Source organism: Pleurodeles waltl, chromosome 8 (assembly GCF_031143425.1).
Source record: "Pleurodeles waltl isolate 20211129_DDA chromosome 8, aPleWal1.hap1.20221129, whole genome shotgun sequence".
Classification (NCBI taxonomy): domain Eukaryota; kingdom Metazoa; phylum Chordata; class Amphibia; order Caudata; family Salamandridae; genus Pleurodeles; species Pleurodeles waltl.
The window spans coordinates 1515841050-1515866205 of record NC_090447.1 but is presented as its reverse complement, the minus strand read 5'-3'; the positions used below and the strand labels follow the sequence as shown (position 1 = coordinate 1515866205).

General features: G+C 46.1%; 1 protein-coding gene across 1 annotated transcript in view; it reads right to left on the bottom strand.

The window, feature by feature from the left end:
• Nucleotides 1–1152: 1152 nt before the first annotated feature.
• The window catches only part of LOC138249274 (butyrophilin subfamily 2 member A2-like), an 88655-nt gene continuing 64651 nt past the window's right edge, over nucleotides 1153–25156 (bottom strand). The window contains exons 5-6 of the mRNA XM_069203237.1: nucleotides 19248–19529; nucleotides 1153–1792 (exon numbers count right to left, since the gene is read on the bottom strand). Of these exons, the coding sequence (XP_069059338.1) occupies nucleotides 1755–1792; nucleotides 19248–19529 (320 nt within the window). The 3' untranslated portion in view covers nucleotides 1153–1754. The remainder of the gene's footprint in view (nucleotides 1793–19247; nucleotides 19530–25156) is intronic.

Below are 25156 nucleotides of genomic sequence, written 5' to 3'. Positions count from 1 at the left end.
TCATACTCAACATACCCCGCAACAGCCACATCTCCGCACACCTGAGACACCTGCACTGGCTTCCCGTCAGCAAAAGGATCATCTTCTGTCTCCTCACCCACGCACACAAAGGCCTCCACAACAAGGGACCAGAATTCCTCAACCGTCGCCTCAGCTTCTACGCTCCCACCCGTCTTCTCCGCTCCACCAGCCTCGCTCTCGCCGCGTCCCTCGCATCCGCTGCTCCACGGTGGGTGGGAGGTCCTTCTCCTACCTGGCGGCCAAGACTTAGAACACCCTCCCCACCATCCTCAGGACCACCCAGGACCACTCCGCATTCCGGAGACTTCTCAAGACCTGGTTCTTCGAGCAGCAGTAACCCCTTCCCCCCAGCGCCTTGAGACCCGCACGGGTGAGTAGCGCGCTTTATAAATGTTAATGATTTGATTTGATTTGATTTGGATGCTGCTAAGGGGCTGGGTTTGAATAGGTGTCGACCTGCTAGCCCTGGCATAAGTGGCCAGGAACATAGATCAGCCTTTTGTGGGAATCCTCAAAAGAGCTGCCTCCTATCAGAAGGTGTGCAGAACCTCAGGAATCTAACGTTTGGAGAGTCTGGTGCTAGGCCTGGGTCAGTGGACAGATTTTCAGAAACTCTCTATGTCGAATCCAGTCCTCGTCAGTGAGGCACAGAGGGTGGAGAGCAGTCAGCAGAACCTAGATGTGCAGATTCCTTGGTAAGGTGGTGCTGCGCTGCGAGGTACCACTATAGGGCTACCAACCCCTCTTCCAGAATTACCTCACCCTTGGCAGAAGCAAGCTGTCCTTGGTCAATAATTTAGTCCCAATCTCAGCAGAGTGCATGACAACTCTTCTCTGTTGAATAGCAAGAACCATGGACACGTGACATATTTCTTGCAAGAACTTGCTGCTAAATGATTGAAATGTGAAAAAACTGAAATGCAATAGAACTTCACTGTGAATAACCTGAACTACACATAAAAGAGTGGATCTCAGGAGGACTGGAAAACATGCAAAAGTGCAAACCAAGCCTCTGAAATCTTAATTTAAGACACATTCAGGAAAGAGGAAAAATAACCTTTAATGACAATGTATGAGAAATTCATTTAAAGACATTAAAGTTTTGAACATAAATGTTTTTACACTGAAAAATCTGTTGAGAACTCTATATAAATACTTAATAATAGATGAAATATGCCTATATACATGCAATTATGTGAGTTTAATATTTTTAGGAGATCGTATAGAGAGGGACTAAATTCAAAATTATTGCTTCAACAGCAAAACAAAATGTTGGAAACATTTGTCACAAAATCCACACCTTAATATAATCTGGGCTAGTTGCAGGCCCAGTGCCTCATTATATATGTGCTCCAGAAATACCCCTAAATCCACACTATTAAATGAAGAAAAAAAAAAAAATGAGTGAATATAAGTTTGTGCTTTGTTCCTTTTCATGTTTGTTGTGCACAGTAACTACAGCAGACTTCGCATTCACCATTTTCTGATTGCAGTACTTCGTAAAATTGTTCCAGAAGCCCTCTCGCCTTTCCTTTAGCTGCATCCCGCTTTTTTTTCCCGTTTGCACCGCTCTTCTTCCCCCGACCCTTGCTGCCAGGTGTGGTACAAGAGAAACAATGAGAAGTAAAGTTTTCCAGGATTATGGAGCAAAGGATCTCCTTCTGCCTTGTCCATGTGGTGTCCAGAAGATTGGAAGAGGTCATTCAGGGGGCGTAAGGACTGGAAGGATGTACCTAAAACTCACCGCCATATTCACGCATCAGGTGTTTCGCTGAAAGAAAAAAATAACTTAAATCAGAAAATTTTGTGGATCCAAAGGCTTCCTATCTATGGCACTCATATCCACAAGCAGCACGGTGCCACGGTAGAGATGTGTATGTTCTCCCTTTTATACAAAGTCCCTCTCTAAAGGGACATTAGAAATCTATGGCAGTGAGGCTGCCTTCATTTGCTTCAGGTTGACTACACCGAGTGGCCAACACATTAATATCTTTGCAAGATCACAAACTCAAGGCAGGTGCTTATTTTTAAGGGGCTGCTATTAAAGCTGAATCTAAAGGAGGGGTCTAAAACTGTCTCTAGGAAGCCAGACTGCCTGCCATGTTTTCTGGATAAGCAGTGGATTTGTTCACAAATTAAGTTTAGGTTCATGGTCTGCATATTTATCCTATGTGAACATCCTGTAAATGGTTATGGAGGTACTGCTCCTGGAGAGAAGCTCAAAACTAATTATAAGGGTGTGTGATTAAACCTTACTGTGATGAAAATGAGTTTTGTTTAAACAATTGGGTGAGAATATGCCCAGATTGGAATGTTGCAGGCAGGTGGATATTTAAGTGCACCGAGTGGCACATTTCCCTGTTTGGCTGTTGCTCTTGTGTGCCCGAGAGCAGGATATGATTTGGAACCAAGGCCTAGTAATGTGGATAAGAAATATTACAACATAAAATGCTAAAGCTGCTGAATGTTAAATTGGTTGTTAAAAGCCCTGAACCCAAGTTATAGGCCCAGGCTACAGACAATAGCTTATAACAAGCTGTGAGGGCCTAAAAGGGCTGGTATATACCGAGGCTTCAGGGATATCAGGCTATTAGAATATTTCACCCAATCAGGGAAGAATGTTGTAAATTAAAAAAGTAGAAACAGAAAGACAAACATTGTAATATTGGAGCAGAAGCTTATACCAGCCATTATTCACCCTGGATCACTTCATTGTCTTCAATGGAGCTCTCAGCATTCTAATGTTCTAATTACATGAATAGCATCCATCTTGCAACTTCTCTAACAATAAATATTTGAGCTAAGGTGCATAGTACAGCAGCACAAAGATACATACTCCCTCAGCGCTCTAGCTCTTTTCAGTAGCTCTCTGCCACTCAGATCCAATCAATGTTCACTTAGGCCCTCATTACAACCCTGGCGGACGGTGCAAATAGGGCGGTAAGACCGCAAACAGGCCAGCGTCATTACCGCCCCATTATGACATTGGCGGTTGACATATGTCAAACCGGCAATGTCCCGCACCGTCCGCCACGGCGATATCGACCGCCAGGCTGGAGACAACGGTCTCCAGCCCGGCGGCCGTCACTAGTCCACCGGCCGTATCAGGACCCCTCATATGCCATGTATTTCGTTGCGTTTTCATCCGCCACGAAATCTATGGCGGTATGCACCATCAGTGCCAGGGAATGAATTCCCTGGTACTGATTGGGGTCTCCCCCTCCCCATCCCCTCTCCTGAGTCCTCCCCCAACACCCATGAACCCCCTACCACCCCTAAAAGGTAGTAGGACCCCTCTACCCCCATTGAAACCCCCACACATACCCCCCACACTCCCCTACACGCACGCTCACACCACTCACACACATACACGGGCACACACATGCACACATACATATTAGTTACATTTCCACCACACACATTACACCCCGCATGCATACACTCACTCACACAACCCCTCTACACACTCACACGCACAAAACACACAACATCCCCCACCCCCTCTCCTAACGGACGATCACCTTACCTGTTCCGGTGATCCTCCGGGAGGGAACAGGATCCATGGGGGCTGCTCCGCCACCAGCACCCTGTCACCAGAACACCGCCACACCGAATACTGAGTCGTATTACAGTGGGCGGTGTTCTGATGACGTAGCAGTGACAGTGGAGCAGCCTCCACTTCACCGCCAGTATGGCTGCTGGCCGCTCTCCTTCCAAAAAAGGGCGGAGGGTTGCCAGCAGTCCTAAAATTGGTTGGCGGAAGACCGCCAACACTGGCGGCCTTCGGCTCGGCGGTACCTCGGTTGAAATGAGGGCCCCAGTCCTATTTCGATGCCCATGGAATCCTGAGTTCCAGGTAAATTGTCTTGCTTGCTGTTGTACATAATCCCTTGTGTATGTTTATGATAGCAAATTGTACTGCAACACATTTATGCCTCTCCTAAAAGTACACTAATAACATATTCATGGGTTTAATCACACACAACAAATGCATTTACCACTGATGAGGAACATAAAACAGGGATAGTATAGAGATTGAAGGCATTGGAACACCACGCCAAGGACCAATGAACTACTACAGCCAACAAAATCGATAAACTACACTGCCATTGTATTCATACTGAACGGGGCTACTAGATTTAATGCATGGTGACACCACTATCATCACTGAATGTGTACATTTGCATATGTATCACCATAATATGGTCTTCAGTGGCGTAACAAACCTTGAGGGGGTCCACCTGCAAAATAAATAGAGGGGCCAGCCCAAGCTCCGAACTCAGTCAGGAGTTCCCAGGCCAGTGGCCCTCCACTCATGTAAAGTGCCGGATGGAGCCACCTGGACCGCTGGGGCTCTGCGGGGGTGGTTTGGGCTATTGTTACCCCACTTATGGCCTTTATTGGGGGGACACAGTGACAGAGCTAACAGGCAGAACATTACTTCCCTACAAAAAAGCAACAACAAAATGGAAGGGAGTGGCCCTCCAACCTTCAGATTCAAATATCAGGCTCCAGTTGGGACCAATGTAGATCGAACGTGATGTCACATGTAGTCGTTGAGGTGCAGACAAATGCTGGAATATGGTTTTCATCCAGGTCATTGACAGCATCTCACATGGGCATCAGTGTTCCTCGCTGTGGGGGGATGTGGCCATTGAAATTAGTGGACTGTTCTTTGAATTCCAAATGGGAAAGGAGCTATGGGGTTGACGTTTGGAGTACAGAAGAGTCTTGAACTTTTCTTCCTTAAAATGAATTTGGTGCCATTACTGTCACCGATTACCAGAGGTCTCTCAGGAACTCTTGCAAAAATTAGAGACTTTTATAGATACTTGAAGCATCCCAAAAACCGCCTAGAAGACACCTTCAAGATACTTTGGTGGGGTTTTAGGTGAGTGTTTTACCTTTTTTGTGAGACACTTCCAGCAGAAAATCTGTCACTAGTGCTCAACCTGCAGGAACAACTTACTTGAGCACACAATTATATAGAGAATTAGAGGACGGGTGTGAATGCTGAATTTTTACTAATAAATATTTATGTACTTTGGATTATGAATCTGCATAGAATTTGACAAAACATAGAAAATAATGTGCAACATGGAAAATGTGTCCACTTGAGTGACCGTCAGTAATCGTGGAGTGTCTTTATTAAAAGGCTTATTAATATTAATTGAAGTATTTACACTCAGAAAATGTAGAAGTGTGATGAATTAATGAATTTGCACTATGTATTTTCTTTATTAACTATAGGCATTAAGTTAGCGAGGTGTGGGCCTTGTTTGCACGGCCTCATGTTAAGTTGCACTGTTTAAATAAAATCTGTAGAAATGTATGTCTGGAGAAATCAGTTCATGTATTGTTTTCACTGAGTTGAACGAACGTTAGCAGATGTACTTCATTTTCTCATGAGAACTGCCTGCTAGAATATCTTGTATTAGTAATTCCTACACTGTATAGTTTGATGTGTAAAACTGCAATGTTCCCAGGAGCTAACAATGGATGCCCTGACTAGAGTACGGATGGATACAAATATGTTACCTGACGAGCCTGATGGTGGGAGCATGAGAAAAGGAGCCAATCATCGACATGTGAAAGACAGTTTAAGTATAGCTTAGATTGGGGAATGAATCCATATTGGACAAATTGTAAACGTACGATTCTTTGACCGATGGAAATGTGGGAAGTTCTTTAGACGATTTTAACTTAGCCCGACTGCACAGAGAGAAGTGTGCTCTTTCCTACTTTGATTTCCTCTGTAGAGGATTAGTCTATTCTGTTTGGGAGCTGAACAGTTCCTAATGATGTATTTCCATCTTTAACTTTATTGCTTAAACTTTAATGCCCAATGCTAATCCCTTAGATATTGTTTTCTAATGGTTCGGATAGCTTAGAGTCCCCGGGTTCTGAACCATTCCCTTCCATCGTCCATTCCCTTTCATTGCCCGTTGCTGACCGAACAGATGTCCCACTGACGAGGATAATCGCAGCTTGCTGATCCATACTGAGGAGTTATAACAAAATGCGATTGTTCTTGTTGTAAGTTTGTCTTTTGTTTCTAGGTACCAACCGCTATTTTGACAGAGCCATAGTTAGGTGTTTTCCAAATTAACTTTGACTAAATTGTTTTGCATGAAGCCCAAACATGCTGTTCTAATCAGATGGTTATAAGGGACGTGTTAACGGTTTGCTATTAATAACAATTGATGTTGCTCAGTTGCTGAACCTAGATGTATGCTATTTCTATTGCACAATTGTTCTTGCTTTTAATTTGTACTGTGACTCTCGAATGCCTAGTAATCCATCCACTAGTGAAATTGAGATTCTTTAGAAGATTTGGTCAACCAGTGTTGTTCTTGTATCTTTACCAGCTGGTTTTGAGACTAATTTATGTGATATTAGCATTGTTAAACTAGGGAAATAAACATTCTAACTTTACATAAAGGTGTGGTTATTCGTGACCAAATGGGTCATGATGCGTGAAGATTACTGATTACAAAGGTTATTAATATTGTTGATTAAAAGTTTGGATGATTTGTGTTCAATTTGGGATTTATGATGGGAATTACTCTAAGCGCAGTCAAAAGGTCCATCGAACCTCTAATGCATCCCATTATAAATTAAAGATAAGAAACCAAATAAGGTCAGACGCGCTAACACGGTTTAGACATAGCAAAATTAGCTACAAGCTCTAATCTGTCTGGCACCTTTGTGAGGTTTAAAGAAACAACCATGAACACCCACCTGCCCACTTCCCCCTAACATATTAAATACACTGCTCATTAAATGACATTCTTACAGTTTAAGCACGAGACACATGTTTGGAATAATAATCTGGGCCCATAATCTGCCATCACCTTCCTGTTTTTGATTGTATTGTGGTTTTAACTGCCCTGGGTAATTTGCATATTTCTTCACTATGAACTAGCTGCAGGTGGCTTTTATGTTATGCATATTTGTATAGCACACTATCGCCCGGGAGGTGTCCTAGCATATACCATTTATAGGTCTGGCCTAGAGACAGCCTTAGCGAATGTGTCAGCCTCATGTAATAAAAGAAATCAGTTACCACTGTGTAGTTATGGTTCAGTGGTTTCCCAGGTTTGCTTTTGTTAAACAATAGCTATTTAAACAACCCTCTTCATCCACTGGTCTATTCAACTGTCATTCACATTTAGTTTTTTCCCACCACTGGGCAATGAGTCAGCCCACTTCAGCAGTCGGCTCTCTTGCAATGTGAGTGATGGGATATATCCTGATCACGTGCGTATCCACCTTAAAAAGATGTGTATGTTAGTGCTAGGTCTGGTGGGTCAAAACTTTAGTTTGCTAATGGGTTCTTTCCATTCTTCACCTTTTTAATATTTTTTTAGCCATCTGCATGTGTTCAAATTAGATCTTCGGGTTTCAGCAGTTCAAAGTAAATAGCTCTTTTCTTTGAACTGGAAATAATGATATTTTCCTGGGATGGGCATAAAAACTGAAAAGGTTCCCCTACCTGTTCTAACTACACCTGCCTGCTAGAAAACACCCATCTTTTCCCACTAAAATTATACATATTTTTTTCATTCAAAATGTGTATTTCAAGTATATGGCCGACAGGCGGCGGCTGCATATTGTCTGTTTTTGCCTTTCTTTTCATTTCCATGGCATATGCTTGCAATAAAAAAAAAAATAACAGTCACTCCAGCTAGCCAAAACCAGTCTTCATGGCTTTGCCAATCATTGTTTTGTGTGTTATTTCATTGTGTTCTACGGTTTTTAACTCGTGCCAGTGCCTTGAGTGAGCCTTGGGTGTTCAGTCTCGCTACCCCTGGTGCAATATGTGTGATATGGGAGTAACTTTGGCCCTGATTTAGAGTTTGGTGGGCGGGTTACTCTGTCACAAACGTGACGGATATCCTGCCCGACGTTTTACGATTTTCATATGATATAATGGGATCGTAATACGGTGGCCAGGATATCGTTCACATTTGTGACGGAGTAACCCCATCCACCAAACTCTGTCTGAATCAGGTCCTTTGTTACCAATTTGCACTGCAGTAGTGAGGACCAGGGAAATCAGTGATAACTGGTGGAGCCTACTAAAGGATTCTCACTGGTGACATCTTACCCAGGGAAGAGGTCTCAGAACATTCGCTCCATTCGCCTTGTGGCAGCATTACTCTGCATGCCACCCCTTGTGTGGGCACAGGTACTGCTGTATGAGAGGCAGTTCACAAAAGTCTCTTCATTTGTAAACAAGACTGGCCCTGCAGGTGTGCCCCCACACAGCTTGTGCTAGGAAGTCTTCAGCTAAAATGATGTTTGTAGCCGTGGTGTAACAAAGGTCCCCGCAGCCCCTGCGGTGCAGGTGGACCCTGAGCACCAGGGGGCCCCCTCTTTACAGTGCTCTGGCCTAAGACATCCTGCGTGAGTCTGGAGGGGGGCCCCTGCATGTACTGTGGAAGGGGGCTCCCTCAAGTTCCGTTACACCATTGGTCTGTAGAGAAGGGACATCCTATGGGATGGTGAAATGTGTTCTCGAGATGTAGGCTCCTACAAAATGCCAGTTTTAACACACTACCAAGCACAGGATCTCACTGTATCTATGGGGAGATATGGGAGGTGCGAACCATGGAGATTTAATTATGGGGATTGTGTTCAGCCTTGAAGGGAGCCATATCAGCTTCCTTGGCCTTCACTGTCCCCCCTCAGCCTGAACTGGATGCACATCAACAAAATCAACAGATGCTGGTACTAAGCAGCAAGGCTCCATCCTACCCTTCTTTTCTTCCCCTTCCTTCTCTGGTACATATAAAGTGGTCTATTCTTACTTCAGCTGATGCCCGGGCGATGCCTCAGGTACCCTTTGCTGTGAAGAACTGGCATCAGGGGAAGGTCTCAGCAATTCCCAGGGATGTGGGGGATGAGGGATTAAACTTTTAAAAAGAGGATTACCACAATATCAAAAATAAGGTGCCCTAAAGTCCATAATAATTAGCACTGTGTATCCCTATATTCAACAAGGGTGTCCCTATATTAGTCCAATTTACATATAGCTCTCAAGTAAACTTCATTAAGTAGCTGAAGTGTCTCAGTAAGATCACAGAATCAGGAGGTCATTTGAAGGTCAGGGTGTGATGGAGTGGAGTAGAGTGCTGTAGAGTAGAGTGGCATGGTTCAGAGTAGCATAGAGTGGCATGGTGTGGAGTGGAGTAGCGTGGAGTGGTGAAAAGTAGAGTGACATAGAGGAGTGTGGCGGAGAGTGGCATAGAGTTGTGTGGAGTGGAGTGAAGTAGAGTCGAGTGGATAGTGCAAAGTGGCAAAGAGTTGTGTGGAGTGGCACAGAGGAGAGTGGCATTGAGTAGAGTGGAGTCACGTAGAGTGGAGTGGCAAAGGGTAGAGTGATGTAGAGTGGCTTAGAGTGGCTTAGAGTGGAGTGGTGTAGAGCATCACAGAGAGGCATTGTGTGGGGGTGAGTTTCATGCAGTAGAGTGGCAAGGAGCGGAGCTGTGTAGAGTGGAGTGGCATGGAGTTGAGTTGTCTGGAGTAGCGTGAAGTGGATTGGAGTGGCGTAGAGCAGAGTAGATTAGAGTGGCATCGAATGGAGTAACATAGAATGGCATAGGGTAAAGTGACATATAGCGACTGATGCAGAGTGGCATAGAATGGAGTAGTGCAGAGTGCTGTGATGTAGAGTGGCTTAGAGTGGAGTAGAGTGGCGTAGAGTAGAGTGGAGTAACGTAGAGTGGCATAGGTTAAAGTGATGTAGAGTGGAGTAGAATTGAGTAGCGTAGCATAGAGTAGAGTGGCGCAGAGTAGAGTAGCACAGAGTAGAGTAGCACAGAGTAGAGTGGCGCAGAGTGGAGTGGCGCAGAGTGGAGTAACATAGAGTGGCATAGGGTAAAGTGATGTAGAGCGGATTGATGTAAAGTGGAGTAGAATAGAGTAGCATAGGATAAAGTAGCATAGAGTAGAGTGGTGAAGAGTAGAGTGACACAGAGTAGAGTAGTGTAGAGTAGAGTGGCGTAGAAGGGAGTAGCATTGAGTGGCATGATGTAGAGTGGCTTAGAGTGGTTTAGAGTATAGTGGCATAGAGTAGAGTAGAGTAGAGTAGAGTGGCATAGAGTGGTGTAGAGTGGAGCGATGTAGAGTGGCATAGGGTAAAGTGAGGTACAGCGCACTGATGTAGAGTGGAGTAGAATTGAGTAGCGTAGCATAGAGTAGAGTGGCGCAGAGTGGAGTAACATAGAGTGGCATAGGGTAAAGTGATGTAGAGCGGATTGATGTAAAGTGCAGTAGAATGGAGTAGCGTAGGATAAAGTAGCATAGAGTAGAGTGGTGAAGAGTAGAGTGACACAGAGTAGAGTAGTGTAGAGTAGAGTGGCGTAGAATGGAGTAGCATTGAGTGGCATGATGTAGAGTGGCTTAGAGTGGTGTAGAGTAGAGTGGCATAGAGTAGAGTAGAGTAGAGTAGAGTGGCATAGAGTGGTGTAGAGTGGAGCGATGTAGAGTGGCATAGGGTAAAGTGAGGTACAGCGCACTGATGTAGAGTGGAGTAGAATTGAGTAGCGTAGCATAGAGTAGAGTGGCGCAGAGTGGAGTAACATAGAGTGGCATAGGGTAAAGTGATGTAGAGCGGATTGATGTAAAGTGCAGTAGAATGGAGTAGCGTAGGAAAAAGTAGCATAGAGTAGAGTGGTGAAGAGTAGAGTGACACAGAGTAGAGTAGTGTAGAGTAGAGTGGCGTAGAATGGAGTAGCATTGAGTGGCATGATGTAGAGTGGCTTAGAGTGGTGTAGAGTAGAGTGGCATAGAGTAGAGTGGAGTAGAGTAGAGTGGCATAGAGTGGCGTAGAGTGGAGCGATGCAGAGTGGCATAGGGTAAAGTGAGGTAGAGCGGACTGATGTAGAGTGGAGTAGAATTGAGTAGCTTAGAGTAGTATAGAATAGAGTGGTGCAGAGTCAAGTAGCGTAGGGTGGTGTGATGTGGAGTGGGGTAGAGTAGTAGAGTTGTGGTTGTAACTAAGTAAAGCATCAACAGAGACGGAAGATAGGGTGAAAGCAACATAAATAAGAACCCGTATGCCTGTGTTAAAAGTAGGAGAGCGCATTGCATGTCCAGGAATAACACCAAAACGCTTGTAAAAAAATAGTGCGTTGCAAAAAGATGAGGAAGAACACGTGCACTTGATTTACGCACCAGGGAGGTGCTAACACAAAAAAAGGAAGGAAAGCCAATCAGAGCTAAGCAATCGAAAGATTGCAAATGAGAGTGACAGTGAAAACAACCAATGGTATACTATGGCTGGGCTGTAAACTCAAACAATACGTCTCACAGCACACGTGCTGTGTAGGTGAGTCCTAAAAGTGACAAAATAATGATGTAAAACTATCATAACATGTAGCATTTGCCTTTTCTTCCCTCATAATTTGGTCCTCCCCTGATGTATAATTTCACTGGCCCGAATTAAAAATCAGATTAGAGGTTGGAGAGCCTACGTAAGTACTGAACCAGCATCATCGTGCTTTACTTGGGCTCAGCTTGGACGTGAATTAAAATAACTGTACGATGAACATCTTGGGGGGCCAGGGGGTCTGTAATTCTCTAGATAATGCTTTGTGAATGCAATATCCGTAGGGGTAGCTGTAGACAGTGTCCTTCTTAAAAGCCGGAAGTGACATCATAGCCATGACCCTCAGCCCATCGTTCCTGCGCCTAGGGTCTTTTGACATGAACAAGCCAGCCCAGTTATTGACACTCATTGGGCTAAATGAGTATTTTGGTGGAGCATGGATGAAAAACGGTACCTTTTGAGCCGATAATGTGGATAAAACAACAGCTCAATGGAAGCCGAACTTTCCAAGTGAGAATTCTTTAAAAATCTCTGCTGACGTCACATCCAACCTGTAATCAATTATTGCAGCACAGTTGGCCTCAGGTAAGTAGCCTACCCTGCTGGCGCCTTGAGGCCAGGGTCATAGGAGCGCCACATCACTAGAGGTCAGAGGCCCTGAAAATCCTGCAGACAAGTGGCTGCCTGCTGGCTGCAGGTCAGGGTTGGCTTTAGGGTGGTGCGACCAGTGCAGCTGCACCTGGTGCTGACTTTGGTGGGGGTGGGCGCTGTGTTTAAATATAACTTGGGTTTAAAAGCTGTGAACGTCCTTGTGTCCAGCAGTTTTCATGCAACAATAAAAATGTCAAGATAATTTTGGTGATTAATGTTCCTGCTGGAGATTGGGGTTTTGTCTAGTGGCAGTTTTGAGAGACTCCCTGAGGAGGGCTGTGGTGACTGGTTGAAGGGGGTGGAGACATGGATTTGAATGTCCCCTGCTGGTGGAGAAACAAGGCTAAAAAACAGTCACTCTCCGAAAATAAGTATGAGGTCGCTCGACTGAGTATCTAAAGCCTGTCTGGTCCTGCGTGTAGCGGGTACCTGCGGTGAAGGAGGCCCTTAGGTAGGTTGGTCACTCAATGTGAGAGCCTTCGCGAGCGGGGCATCTCGCCTTTTATATACACATAGAAAAGGTGGGAAAAACAGAGTGGTCTGCTGGGACAACCCACCCCTCCCCCCAGAGGGGCATTGTGGAGAATTTGCTGCAAAGAAACGAGGAGACTCATGTCAGGTCTCAGCACGGGGGGGTGCACATAATTCGTATAATTTACTGTATTGTAATAAGGCAGAATTAAAGCAAAATTATGCAAGATTATGCAGAATTATGTGAGGAGTATAGCCCAGCATTTCGCGCTATTTGTTTTACTGCAAAATGCACCAATGTGTCAAAAATGGATCCGACTGCATTTTTAACCAATAAAATTGCGCTAAATGCAACAGAACACGAAAAGCAGCATTCACTGGCACTCGCTGAGTTTCTTGTTCCTGTTCTCCTGTGGTAGGATGTTTGCCCCAAATTACTCTTAATTACGCAAGCAGACATAATTGTGCAATTTTTTGACTTCCACATCACAAAGATAACGCAGAATTACCAAAATTACTCAGATTGGATTTGTGCCCTTTAGCCTTTTATTTGCCCTGTATTGTTGGGTTTGTGCCCTTTAGCCTTTTAGCCCGTGTTTTTAACTTCCTTTTTTTGCCCTTCGCCTTCGTTTCCATTTCCTCACTTGCTTTTCGGCTTCTGCTGCTCTCCTCTCCAGGCTACTGCGTCCCCGCCCCTCTCGTGCCCCCATTTGCCCTCCGCTCCTGCCTCCCAGCTGCTCCTCCCTTCCACCTCCCCTTCTTAATGGCGGCTGTGCGCAGCGACTGCGCCGCTGCCGAGCCAGAGGCGCACCAGAGGCAAGCCCGTCTGTGCCCGTCCATGCCTGGACCGCTCCCAGCGCCAGGCCCACTGGCCACCGCGCTCCCCACTCCGCCAGATGCCACTACAATGCCAAGGAACTCCACACACTCAACCCTGACCGCTCCACCGCCTGCATCCAAGCCACCCCGAGGCACACCCACGGACCCTTCTCCTGCCGGATGTGCAGCTTCACCTGCACCCAAGCCACCAAGCACCACAGCAGCCCTGCCCACAACCACCTCAGCTGCATCCTCCTCAACACCTGCTCCGTCCACAAGCACGCCGTTGAACTCTGGGACCTACTCACCTCAGCCTCCCCAGACATCACCTTCCTCCCTGAAACCTGGATGAACCCCTCCTCGGAACCCGACATCACCATAGCCATCCCTGAAGGCTATAAGATCACCCACAGAGACCGCACCAACAAACCGGGAGGAGGAATCGCCATAGTCCACAGGAGCACCATCAGGTTCTCAACCAACACCAACGACACCATCGATGCCGCCGAACACTTACACTTCCAGATTCACGTCAATGCCAACACCATTCTCAGAGGAACCCTTGTCTACATACCCCCAGGCCCCCGACCACAGTTCTGCGACGCCATCGCCGACACAATCAGCGCCCACACCCTTGCCTCTACGGACTACATGCTCCTCGGCGACCTGAATTTTCACCTAGAGAACACCAACGACGGCAACTCTTCAGCCTTGATCACCAACCTCAGTCTCAAACAACTCATCACGACGCCCACCCACTCAGCCGGCCACATGCTTGACCCCATCTTCTCCGCCAGCAGCCACATCACCTTCACCCATACCACTGAACTTGACTGGACCGACCACCGCTGTGTCCACTTCACCTTCCAGAAACCCACCGCTCACCACCACCCGCAACAGATTCCTTGCCACAGCTGGAACAAGATATCGGAAGAACAAGTGATTTCCACCCATGCACGCCACACAGCACCAGCGACCCCAACGCTGCCCCCCTCAACCTCAAACAGTGGTTAGACGCCTGCACCAACACCCTTGCCCCACTTAAGAAACCACCCAACAACCGCACCAGCACGAAAGCACTCTGGTTCACCGCCGACCTTCAGGTCTCCAAGCGGGAGTGCCGGAAAATTGAATAGATATGGCGCCACAAACAAACAGAGAGCAACCACGCTGCCCTCGAGACAGCCATCTGCAAGCATCACCAGCTCATCCGGACTACCAAAAGATCATTCTACAAAGACCGAATCGACAACAACGCGCACAACAGCAAAGAGCTCTTCAGCATCATCAAAGAACTCGCCAACCCCAAGTCCTGCTCCATCCAACCCCCCCCCTCGCAAGACCTCTGCAACGCCCTTGCCACCTTTTTTCACCGCAAGATCAAGGACATCCACGCCAGCTTCTCCTCCCCATTCCCCACGACCACTGCGGCCACCACTAACCCCAACGCACCCAGCCACACCAACCTCCTGAGCACCTGGAGCCAAACCAACGACGAGGACACCACAAAGACCATGAGCACCATCCACTCCGGATCACCCGCTGACCCCTGCCCTCACTATGTCTTCAACACAGCCAGCCAAATCATCGCCCCTCAACTCTGTGCTATCATCAACAGCTCCTTCGAGACCGCCACGTTCCTGGAGAGCTGGAAACACACCGAAGTCAACGCCCTTCTCAAAAAACCCAAGGCAGACCCCAAAGACCTCAAGAACTACGGACCCATCTCCCTTCCCAGTGAAGCTCATCGAGAAGATAGTCAACAGCCAACTGTCCCGCTTCCTGGAGGATAACAACACTCTAGACATCTCCCAATCTGGCTTCTGCAAGAACCACAGCACCGAGACCGCTCTCATCACAGCAACTGACAACATCAGGATCATGCTCGACAAAGGTGAAACCATGGCCCTCATCCTTCTTGACCTCTTGGCAGCCTTCAATACCGTCTGTCACCACACACTACGCGCACGCCTCCACGACGCCGGATCCGCCACAAGGCCCTGGACTGGATCACATCCTTCTTCTCCGGTAGAACTCAGAGAGTCGCCAACATCATCCGATCTCACGGCCTCAACATCGTCTCCTACGCGGACGACACCCAACTGATCCTCTCACTCACCAAGGACCCTGCCACCGCTAAGACCAATCTCCACAACGGACTGCATGCCATCGCCAACTGGATGGAGATAAGCCGCCTCAAACTGAACTCGGATAAGACTGAGATCCTCATCCTCGGCTCAAACCGCTCAGCATGGGACGACTCCTGGTGGCCAGCCACCCTAGGAACCGCACCAACTCCCACCACCCATGCACGCAACCTTGGCTTCATACTAGACTCATCGCTCACCATGACCCAGCATGCCAACGCCGTCTCATCCTCATGTTTCAACACCCTCTGCATGCTTCGCAAGACCTTCAGATGGATCCCCATCAAAACCAGAAGAATGGTCACCCACGCCCTCGTCAGCAGCAGACTGGACTACGGCAACGCACTCTATGCAGGAACGGCCAAGCTCCAGAGGAAACTTCAACGTATTCAAAACACCTCCGCACGCCTCATCCTCAACGTCCCACGCCTCAAACACATCTCAGCCCACCTCAGAGACCTACACTGGCTCCCCGTCAACAAGAGGATCACCTTCAAACTCCTCATCCACGCTCACAAGGCTCTCCATGACGCAGGCCCTGCCTACCTCAACAAGCGTCTCAGCTTCCACGTACCCACCCGCCAGCTCCGCTCCGCCAACCTCGCCCTCGCCACCGTCCCCCGCATCCATCGTACCACAACCGGCGACAGATCCTTCTCCCACCTCGCAGCCAAAACCTGGAACTCCCTCCCCGTCAACCTACGTCTGACCCAGGACCTCCTGACCTTCAGGAAAGACTCAAGACCTGGCTATTCGAGCAGTAGCAAGGTAGTGAACTTGTACAAATGTTATAAAAAAAAACAATATTTAAACACTTACTGCAGCCTTTCCCATTAGCTGAGTATATTGTAATATTTACTCAAATGCACATTAGACACACACGTCTATGAAAAATTGGTGCTTTTCATTGTAAAATGTTAAATATTTCTAATCTTTGAACCCAGCAGTGCTGACTTTTCAAGTCCCTATCTCTTGCTAAGGATTCAGCTGATAGTGGTGACCTCTCTTTACCTTTATGCAGTGGTGCTTTGCTGCACTAGCGTCAAAAATGTTGATGCTAGTGCAGCGAAGTGCAGAGAGGCCCATACATTTCAACGGGTGTGTCATTTTAACGCCTGTAGATTTCACTGTGCCATTTTTTCGGGCCTCCTTGTGCCTGAACGCCCCCTTTGCGTTCACTATGCCTGTCGCAAGCATAATGTGGCGCAAGTGGGTGCAAAATGATGGTAATGTGGCGCAAGGAGGCGCTAGGGGCTTGTAAATATGCCCCCGAGTCTTTTCATGAAAATATGCAGAGCAAGCTCGCCAACCAAGGTAACTGTTGTATTCAGGTTTCATATAGAACAAAGGGCCTGATTCTAACTCTGGAGGACGGTGTTAAACCGTCCCAAAAGTGGCGGATATACCACCTACCGTATTACGAGTTCCATAGGATATAATGGACTCGTAATACGGTAGGTGGTATATCCGCCACTTTTGGGACGGTTTAACACCATCCTCCAAAGTTAGAATCAGGCCCAAAGTGTCTGGCAGAATAAAGGAAAGGAGAAGATTGCAAGGCATTGTATACATCAGCAACAAGTAATATATAGTAGACAGGCAAGTAACATACAATACTTATATGTACTGATGGGACTATCACTGAACTCAGCAGAGCTGAAGGTGCCATCATTCCAAACTTAGTTTAAAAAAAAAAAAATATATATATATATATATATATATTGCAGTTTTATATACCGTGTAAACAGCCCAAGGTCTTTGGGCACTTTACATGATCACCAACTTACATGAGATCAGATTCATTTATTAGAAGCAAGGGAGATTAATCATTTGCCCAGAAGCTCTCCAGATCCAAAGTTGGCAGCTCTGGCCATTAGGCTACAGCAGTTGTTCACAATTTATGTGTGAAAGTCACACACAAGTTGTATGGGTGTACGGGCTCACGTATAGTGAGTACATTATCTATTGAAATGGCAGCAACAAATAGTGAAAGGTTCACCTGGAGTTTTCATGGACATAATTTAGGGGTTGTCAGGGGTCGAACCTGAGCCCTGGCATTGCCTTTGCAACCCCTGACATTGTCTTTGCGACCCCTAACATAGCCTTTGCGACCCCTGGCCTCAGAGGTGGCAAGTTCAGTGCCAGCAACACAGAGGCAGCTCGTCTATCAGTTGGGACTACGCTCTTTTTGTTTTCTGTCAATTCTTATCACACTAGTAGTGAATAATAATACATAACTTACTTAGGGGGTCATTCCAAGTTTGGCGGGCGGCGGTTGCCGCCCGCCAAACTTACCCCGTCAAATGACCGCTCCGCGGTCAGAAGACCGCGGGGGCCATTCAGACTTTCCCGCTGGGCCGGCGGGCGACTGCCAAGGGAGCCCCCGCCGGCCCAGCGGGAAAGGCCCTGCAACACAGAAGCCGGCTCCGAATTTGCGGTGTTGCAGGGGTGCGACGGGTGCAGTTGCACCCTTCGCGATTTTTGACTGTCTGCTATGCAGACAGTGAAAATCATGCTGGGGCCCTGTTAGGGGGCCCCTGCACTGCCGATGGCATGGGCAGTGCAGGGGCCCCCAGGGGCCCCACGACACCCGTTCCCGCCATCCTGTTCCTGGCGGTAAAAACCGCCAGAAACAGGCTGGCGGGAAGGGGGTCGGAACCCCCATGGCGGCGCTGCTTGCAGCGCCGCCATGGAGGATTCTATCAGCCGGGGGAAATCGGGTGGGAAAGCCTGTTGGCGGTGCTTCCGTGGTCATCGACCGCCAGGGTTGGAATGACCCCCTTAATGTGATAAAATGGAGTAAGATTAGCTGGAATATCCCCTTCCATGGCAGCTGAGGTTAGTAAAAAATGCTTTTAAATGTATGTTGTGTGCGTGCTTGCGGGTGAGAGCGTGTTTATGTGTGAGAGAGTGTAAGTGTGAACTTGTGTGTACGTGTAAGTGTGTGAGTGAAAGCGGAGGTCAAAGGGCGTGTGATGTCACTTCCACTACTCCTGGCATTTCGGTGAACTGACATCCATGGGAGTCTTGCCTGAGAAAACTTGCTAAGGACTGTTTTAAAACTGGACTTAGGGACATTGGTCAACTCCTTTGCACGAGAGCACAAACAGGGCTAATCATTTTTAAATATTACAAACAAAGGGGCAGATTTAAGAGCCCCTTGCGCCCTTTATAGCCACGTAAGCGTCATTTTCTTTAGGCGAATATGGCGATATTATTGCAAAAACACCGAGCCATATTTACAAAGCGCATAATGTATGCAAAGGGGCGTTCCTCCGTTAGGGGGACTGCAAATATGATGTCATTTTTTGCGGCTACTTTTAATGCCTGTTCAGAGCAGGCGTTAAAGGGGGGCACACCATTCTTTACAATGGGCCCCTATGTACTGTTCAGGGCTAACCCTGAACAGTACATCAGTAGCGTCAAAAATGTTGATGCCATTGCCCCCTACCCTGCGCCATGGTGCACCCTATTGTTTAAATACGACACACACCTGGAGGTGAAAGGGGGGTGCTAAGGGACCCAAGAGAAGGGGCGCTGAACTGGGTGCAGCACCACTTTTCTTAAATCTGCCCCATAGAGACCATGACTTTCGCGACCAACAAAAAATCGGCTTGTGACCCACAGTTTGCCAACCGCTGCCTCAGGGTTCACAAATAAGAGGATAACTTGCTCATTGTTTTCTCTGTGCACAGAGGTAAACTGCAAGAAACAATAGAAGGACCTTGCTTCTACTGGTATTTAGCACTTAAAATTGACAATTTTCAATGTTTATGAGCACTAAGCCGCCTGCAGGAACGCACCTAGCTTCCGATGTATGGTCCTGGCGCGTCGCGCCTTCTTGGCGTCTCGGATCAGGCAGTGGTAGATTTCGTGTACTTTCACCGGATAGTTCAGTACTGTCAGCACGCGGTGCATCCCATCCTGCCTCTGTTCCAGCACCTCCACGGTGGCATTGGCGGTCAAGTCATTCTCCTTCCGGTCGATCCACGTGACGATGGGATTCTTGTACCACCCAGTGGACACACACCTGGCAACGGTGCCATTTTCCACTGTGTCAAAGTGCACCTGGGGCTCCTCTTCATCTACATGCACAAAGGAGAAAACAGAACAATTATCAGAGTGCAATTCTGAGGCACAGAAATAACTGCTAAATGTACTCCAGGGACCAGGCAGTAACAAAGCCAACTTTCAATGCAGGTACTGCAGTCTTGGGGACTGCTTTCTGCAAGATACAGGCCAACATGCTGGAACATACTGGAAGGCGTACTCAAGCTATCCAAGTATCATAATATATTGCATCACATGCTTTTTATTGGTTTATAGCTTTTCTTGCTATGCAGTTGCAGCCGTAGACTCAGCCATGGAATTGATGCCCCCAATTTGGTTTTCATTCTATTTGTTTTTCAGTTCCATGTTTTCCAGTTGTGTGACCCACTTCACCGGGCACCTGAGAAAACCAGCTTGTTCACCTATCTGGGCACATCACCCAGAAGACAGCCTCAGAGTCACGATTCACATAATGCAGAGTACCAGATAGCTCCAAGTCTAAAAATCACCAGGGGCCAGATGTACGACCCAGAGTTTTGCGACTCATTTGCGAGTCACAAAACCATATGTACAACAGTGTACCTCTCACTGTTTTTGATTCCCAATGGGGTCGCAAATGACCTACCTCATTAATATTTATAAGGTAGGTTGCAAATTTGCGACCCCATTGAGAATGGCTGCACTCACAGGGATGGTGGGCTGCTGGGGACAGCAGACCACCATGTCTGTGACTACTTTTAAATAAAGCAGTTTTTTTTTTTTTTAATGCAGGCCCATTTTTCTTAAAGGAAAAGCGGATGTATTTCAAAAACAATTTTTTTTGCATTTGTTCAGAGCAGGCAGTGGTCCATGGAATTAGGAAGGGAACGCCCCTTCCTAACTGCGACTGGCAAACCCTATTTGCAATTCAGTAAAGAGATTACTGAATCACAAAATTGGGTTTGTGCATCACCAAATGCTTTTTGCTGGTCGCAAACGGCCCGATTCTGTGAATCCGGATGTTTGCGATGAGAAAAAACCTTTGTACATGTGGCCCCAGGTCTCCTAGCCTGTACTTTCCTTTTACAAATCATTGCTAACAGGTGGGCTGGTCGAGCTGATGCAAGGAAAGACTACCATTCTCAGAATGCACCAATGTTTTAAATGAAAGCTCAGGACTGGATAATGGTTTTCTAGGGATGCTCATGCAGTAAGTAGTCAACATGCTTCCTGAGTTCTTATTGCAGGAATCCACCTGTGCACAGCTTATTTGACACTTTATTTACATTTATAATAGCTACAAACCTCATCTGGAATTCTCAAGATTGTTTAATACTTAAAGCGAAGTTAGCAGGGCGGTCATGATTTGAAATGCATACAATTAAGAGGCAATCCGAAATGCTGTACGTGATGTCAAGGTCCTAAAGGACCACATTAAAAGCACATTTTCCCAGCTAAATCACAAGAGTTATAGACACATCTAGCCAAAGGTAGCTGGAGTGATGCTTTGGCACTATACCTATGATCTGAGAAGAAGTGAGATAACATAGTGGGTTCTCTAAGATTAAGGCCCATATTTATACTTTTTTAGCGCCGCATTTGAGTCATTTTCTGACGCAAAAGCGGCACAAACTTACAAAATATAATTGTATTTTGTAAGTTTGCGCCGCTTTTGCGTCAAAATATGATGCAAATGCAGCGCTAAAAAAGTATAGAAAGGGGCCTAAATGTCTCTCTTCTGTGATGCTGTTTTTAGGTCTGGCTATGGACAACTGCACTCGTTGGGAACACAAAAAAGTCGCAGCACAGATAAAAAGGTGGGTGTTGGATCATTCCCACAAGCTATTAACTTTTTGTGTTTTTTATGGTTTGCTGTTGCTTAAACAGGCGTTGTACCAAGGAGAAGGCATTGCATGGATGGTTATGGATGGTCAGGGTGTCCCATTTGTGTTCTGATTTTGTTTAAGTGATGTGGAATCAAGTGGTCCTTTTGTTGGACTGCAGAAGTGATGCAGGCCGGTGTTTGATCTTTCATTCCATGTGGCTATGAACAATAGTCTTCCCTGATACTCCATATTGTCTTCCTCCACTCTGGGACACGAGGCGTGGTCAGCAGGCCCGGTTACAGGAATCTAACTACGGATGGGCCATGGGTGCGTCTGGGTGGGCCAATGTGGGCCCAATTTTTGACATTTCTGAAGGTAGCCTACAACCTGGCCTCTGGTGCCACTGCACCTGATGCATCATTGGCAGGGAAACCCCTGTCTCCTCTTCCCCAACACACACCTGGTCCACCCGCTAGAACCAGGCCTGGCGTCAACCTTGTATTATTTTCCATCTAAAATGGCTGCCCCTCCTATACCTTGACCTTACAGATACCAATCCAAACTGAGGACTTGCCTCTAAGTTTACTAATGGCATTGTCATTGGGAAACGATCCACTAATGTGCCTAATTTCATATTTAAAAACTATTACTTTTAATATGTGTTTAATAAGTGTGCAGTGGTTGAATTTGGGGCCAGATGTATCAGGCCATTTGCGACTAGAAAAATTTTCTTTTTATGTACCAAAGCAAAATGCAACTCTGGAACTTGTATACCAAATCACATTTTGCTTTTGTGATTCGGGATTAGGAAGGGACGTGTTTCCTAATACCTTATCGCAGTGGTATATAGGGATGTGTTGCAACCGTGAATGCTCCAAGTTGGTAGTAACCCAGTTGCAAACGGGAAGGGGTCCGCAGGGACCGCTTCCCCTTTGTGAATGGAAGCGTAAATATTTTTTCAGAGCAGGTAGTGGTCCCATGTACCTCTGTCTACCCTGAAAAAATGAAGAGAAAACTTTTCATTTTTTTGTTTGAGATGCAGCCCATTTTCCTTTAAGGAAAAAGGGTTGCATTTAAAAAAAAAAAATGCTTTATTTAAAAAGCAGTCACAGACATGGTGGTCTGCTGTCCCCAGCAGGCCACCATCCCTGTGAGTGCGGCCATTTCCAGTGGAGTTGCAAATTGCGACCTACCTCATGAATATTAATGAGCAAGGTCTTTGCAACCCCATTGGGAATCACTAAATGTGTCCGAGACACATTTGTTTGTTTCATTTTGTGAGTCTCTAATTGCGACTCACAAAAAGTTGCAATTAGAGACTCGCAAAATGAAACGGGCATCTGGCCCTTGATGTAGTAAGGTGAAACACTTCCACTTGTTGAGAAATACACTTTATTTTAGTTCTGAAGAGACTGTACCATATTTTCACATTGTGGTTGTTGCATGAGTTACAGGTCAAACGTTTCCATTGCTAGGCTCATGAATGAACTTTTAGGGGCAAGACAGGCCCTTGCCTCAGCTCTGCATTCCCACCTCTGTTTGCAAAGCGGGCTTAGCGCATGGGGCCACCAGTCACTTGATAAAATGATTTGTAAAAGGCGAGGACCGGAAACACGAAGCCCTGCCTACATGCACTGATTTAACAGATCTGCCGTCAAGGCTTCTCGAGAGACGAAGAAGAGCGTGCGTGTTGAAAAAACATTTAAAATAAGTGACCAGGGCAGGAACTCCTGGCCGTTGGGTTCCGGATGACCATATTAATCATTTCCAAGGGAGAACAAGGAAGTCCACGTGTGTAGATTCAGGGCAGGGGAGGGGAGTTTGAGGTGTTAATGCATCTTGATGCGGTAGTTGGGTCCCTGAGTCTGTTTTTCTATGTCTGTGTTAGTTTTCTTCGTTGTTTTCATTTCAGTAGGAGCATTTAAATGTTTCATTTGTTGGAGGGGAAGCTTAGATATATATATAGGTGTCAGATGTACAAAGCATTTTTTCTGGTCGCAAACGGGCTTATGGGCCATTTGCGACCGGAAAAATACTTTTTCCAATGTACAAAAGGCAAAATGTGATTCGATGAATTGTTACTGAATCGCATTTTGCTTTCGCGATTCAGCATTTGAAAGCGGCATGTTTAGGGTGTCCCTTCTAAATACCGAATCAGTATGGTATAAATTATTGTTTTGCTACCGAATTCCAGTAGCAAAACAGTCATACTTTACCACCAGTTTCAAACTGATGGTAACCCATTGCCAAACAGGAAGGGGCCCCCAAGGCACCCCTTTGAGAATATAAATAATAATATATTTTATCAACAGGCGGTGGTCCAACAGACCACTGCCTACACTTAAAATATGAAGCTGCAAAGTTTCATTTTTCAATTCTTAAATGATTCCTGTTTTCTTTTAAGGAAAATGGGATGCATTTAAAAAAAGATTGCTTTAACATGAAGCAATCAAAAACATGGTAGTCTGCTGAGCACAGCAGGCCACCAGCCCTGTGATGGTTGCAATTCCTAATGGGTTGCAAATTGCAACTTACCTCATTGATATGCATGCGGTAGGTCTATTTGCAACCCACTACGAATCGCGCATGAAACTCAGATGAGTGTCACACATTAGGAATACCGATTTCCTAATTGTGATTTGTAGAGAATCACAATTAGGAAATCGGGATTCCTAATGTTAGTACGTCTGGCCCATTGTGACTTGTTTATCAAAATATAGTAAATCAGCAACTATAGAAGTACTCCTTTAATGGGTGCACATTTATAGCTTTTTGGAATTCACAAAGATTGGCAGTAGTAGACGAGGAAAGCTGTGCCAGTGATGACGCAGAAATGAAGGTTTTACATTTATTAGCGCATAAACGTAGTGCTGCAATAATCAAGTGTGACTTTAACCGAACTAATAAAGATTGTACGGGGACAAATGTGCCCTCAGAGTAGTTCGCCAACATTTATAAGCGTGCTTTATATAACGTGATGTATTAGAATTGTACTAATCTGACATAACCGTAAACGTGTGCCATGATTTGCTTGTTTGAAATGTTTTAACTTAGCATAACTTTAGTGGAGGCTTTGGCCTAGTTGCCTTGTCTCACGATTTAGATGCTCGTATTTTTCCGATGTGCTAAATAAACGTGTATTCTTGCTTGAAGCTGTACTTTTCCAGTGAGATCGGTTCACATGCTTATCTTTAAGGTTTCGTGCCAGCCTGGCATCTTCTTCTTTGCTCCAAGGTCAATCTGCAGGTGCAGACAATGGAAGCTCTGAAAGTGAGTTAATTGGTAAAATATGTTGCAACTTACATTCCCGACTCCAAGGATAATGTATGCCTAGGTAGAAGCTTGTGAATTGTTGTTTTTGATTGGACAATTTGAAGCCAACCTATGAACCCTCCAATGAAAGACCCTACTGGATTTGAACTGTTGATTATTTAAACCTGGTGCACAAGAAGAAAGCAGCCATTAGCCATTACCCGCCATTTGCAGGACATTGCAGCCATTATGGCCCATCTTGCCGACCTCGTCATTTTGCCATCTTCTACGATGCCAATTGATGTTCGACGCTATTTTGAATGAGACTTTGATGCTTTCTCTAATCGAGAGAAAGAGACTTTAAGTAATTCTCGCCCTAGAGACTTTAACTTTGATTTGCCCCTTTGCATGAAGTAGTAGTTTTGTCCTTTTATCTTGCCGCTGTGAGGCAATTGCCCCGTCCACCCTGCCCCTTTGCCCCGTCCCATGCTGATCGAAACCGGTATCTGTGAGACGAAGACTTCCTTGAATGCTGATTGAATTTGGTAAATATGAAAGGAAAATGTACAATTGCATTGTGTTTCTTTTTAGGTAACCAACTGCTG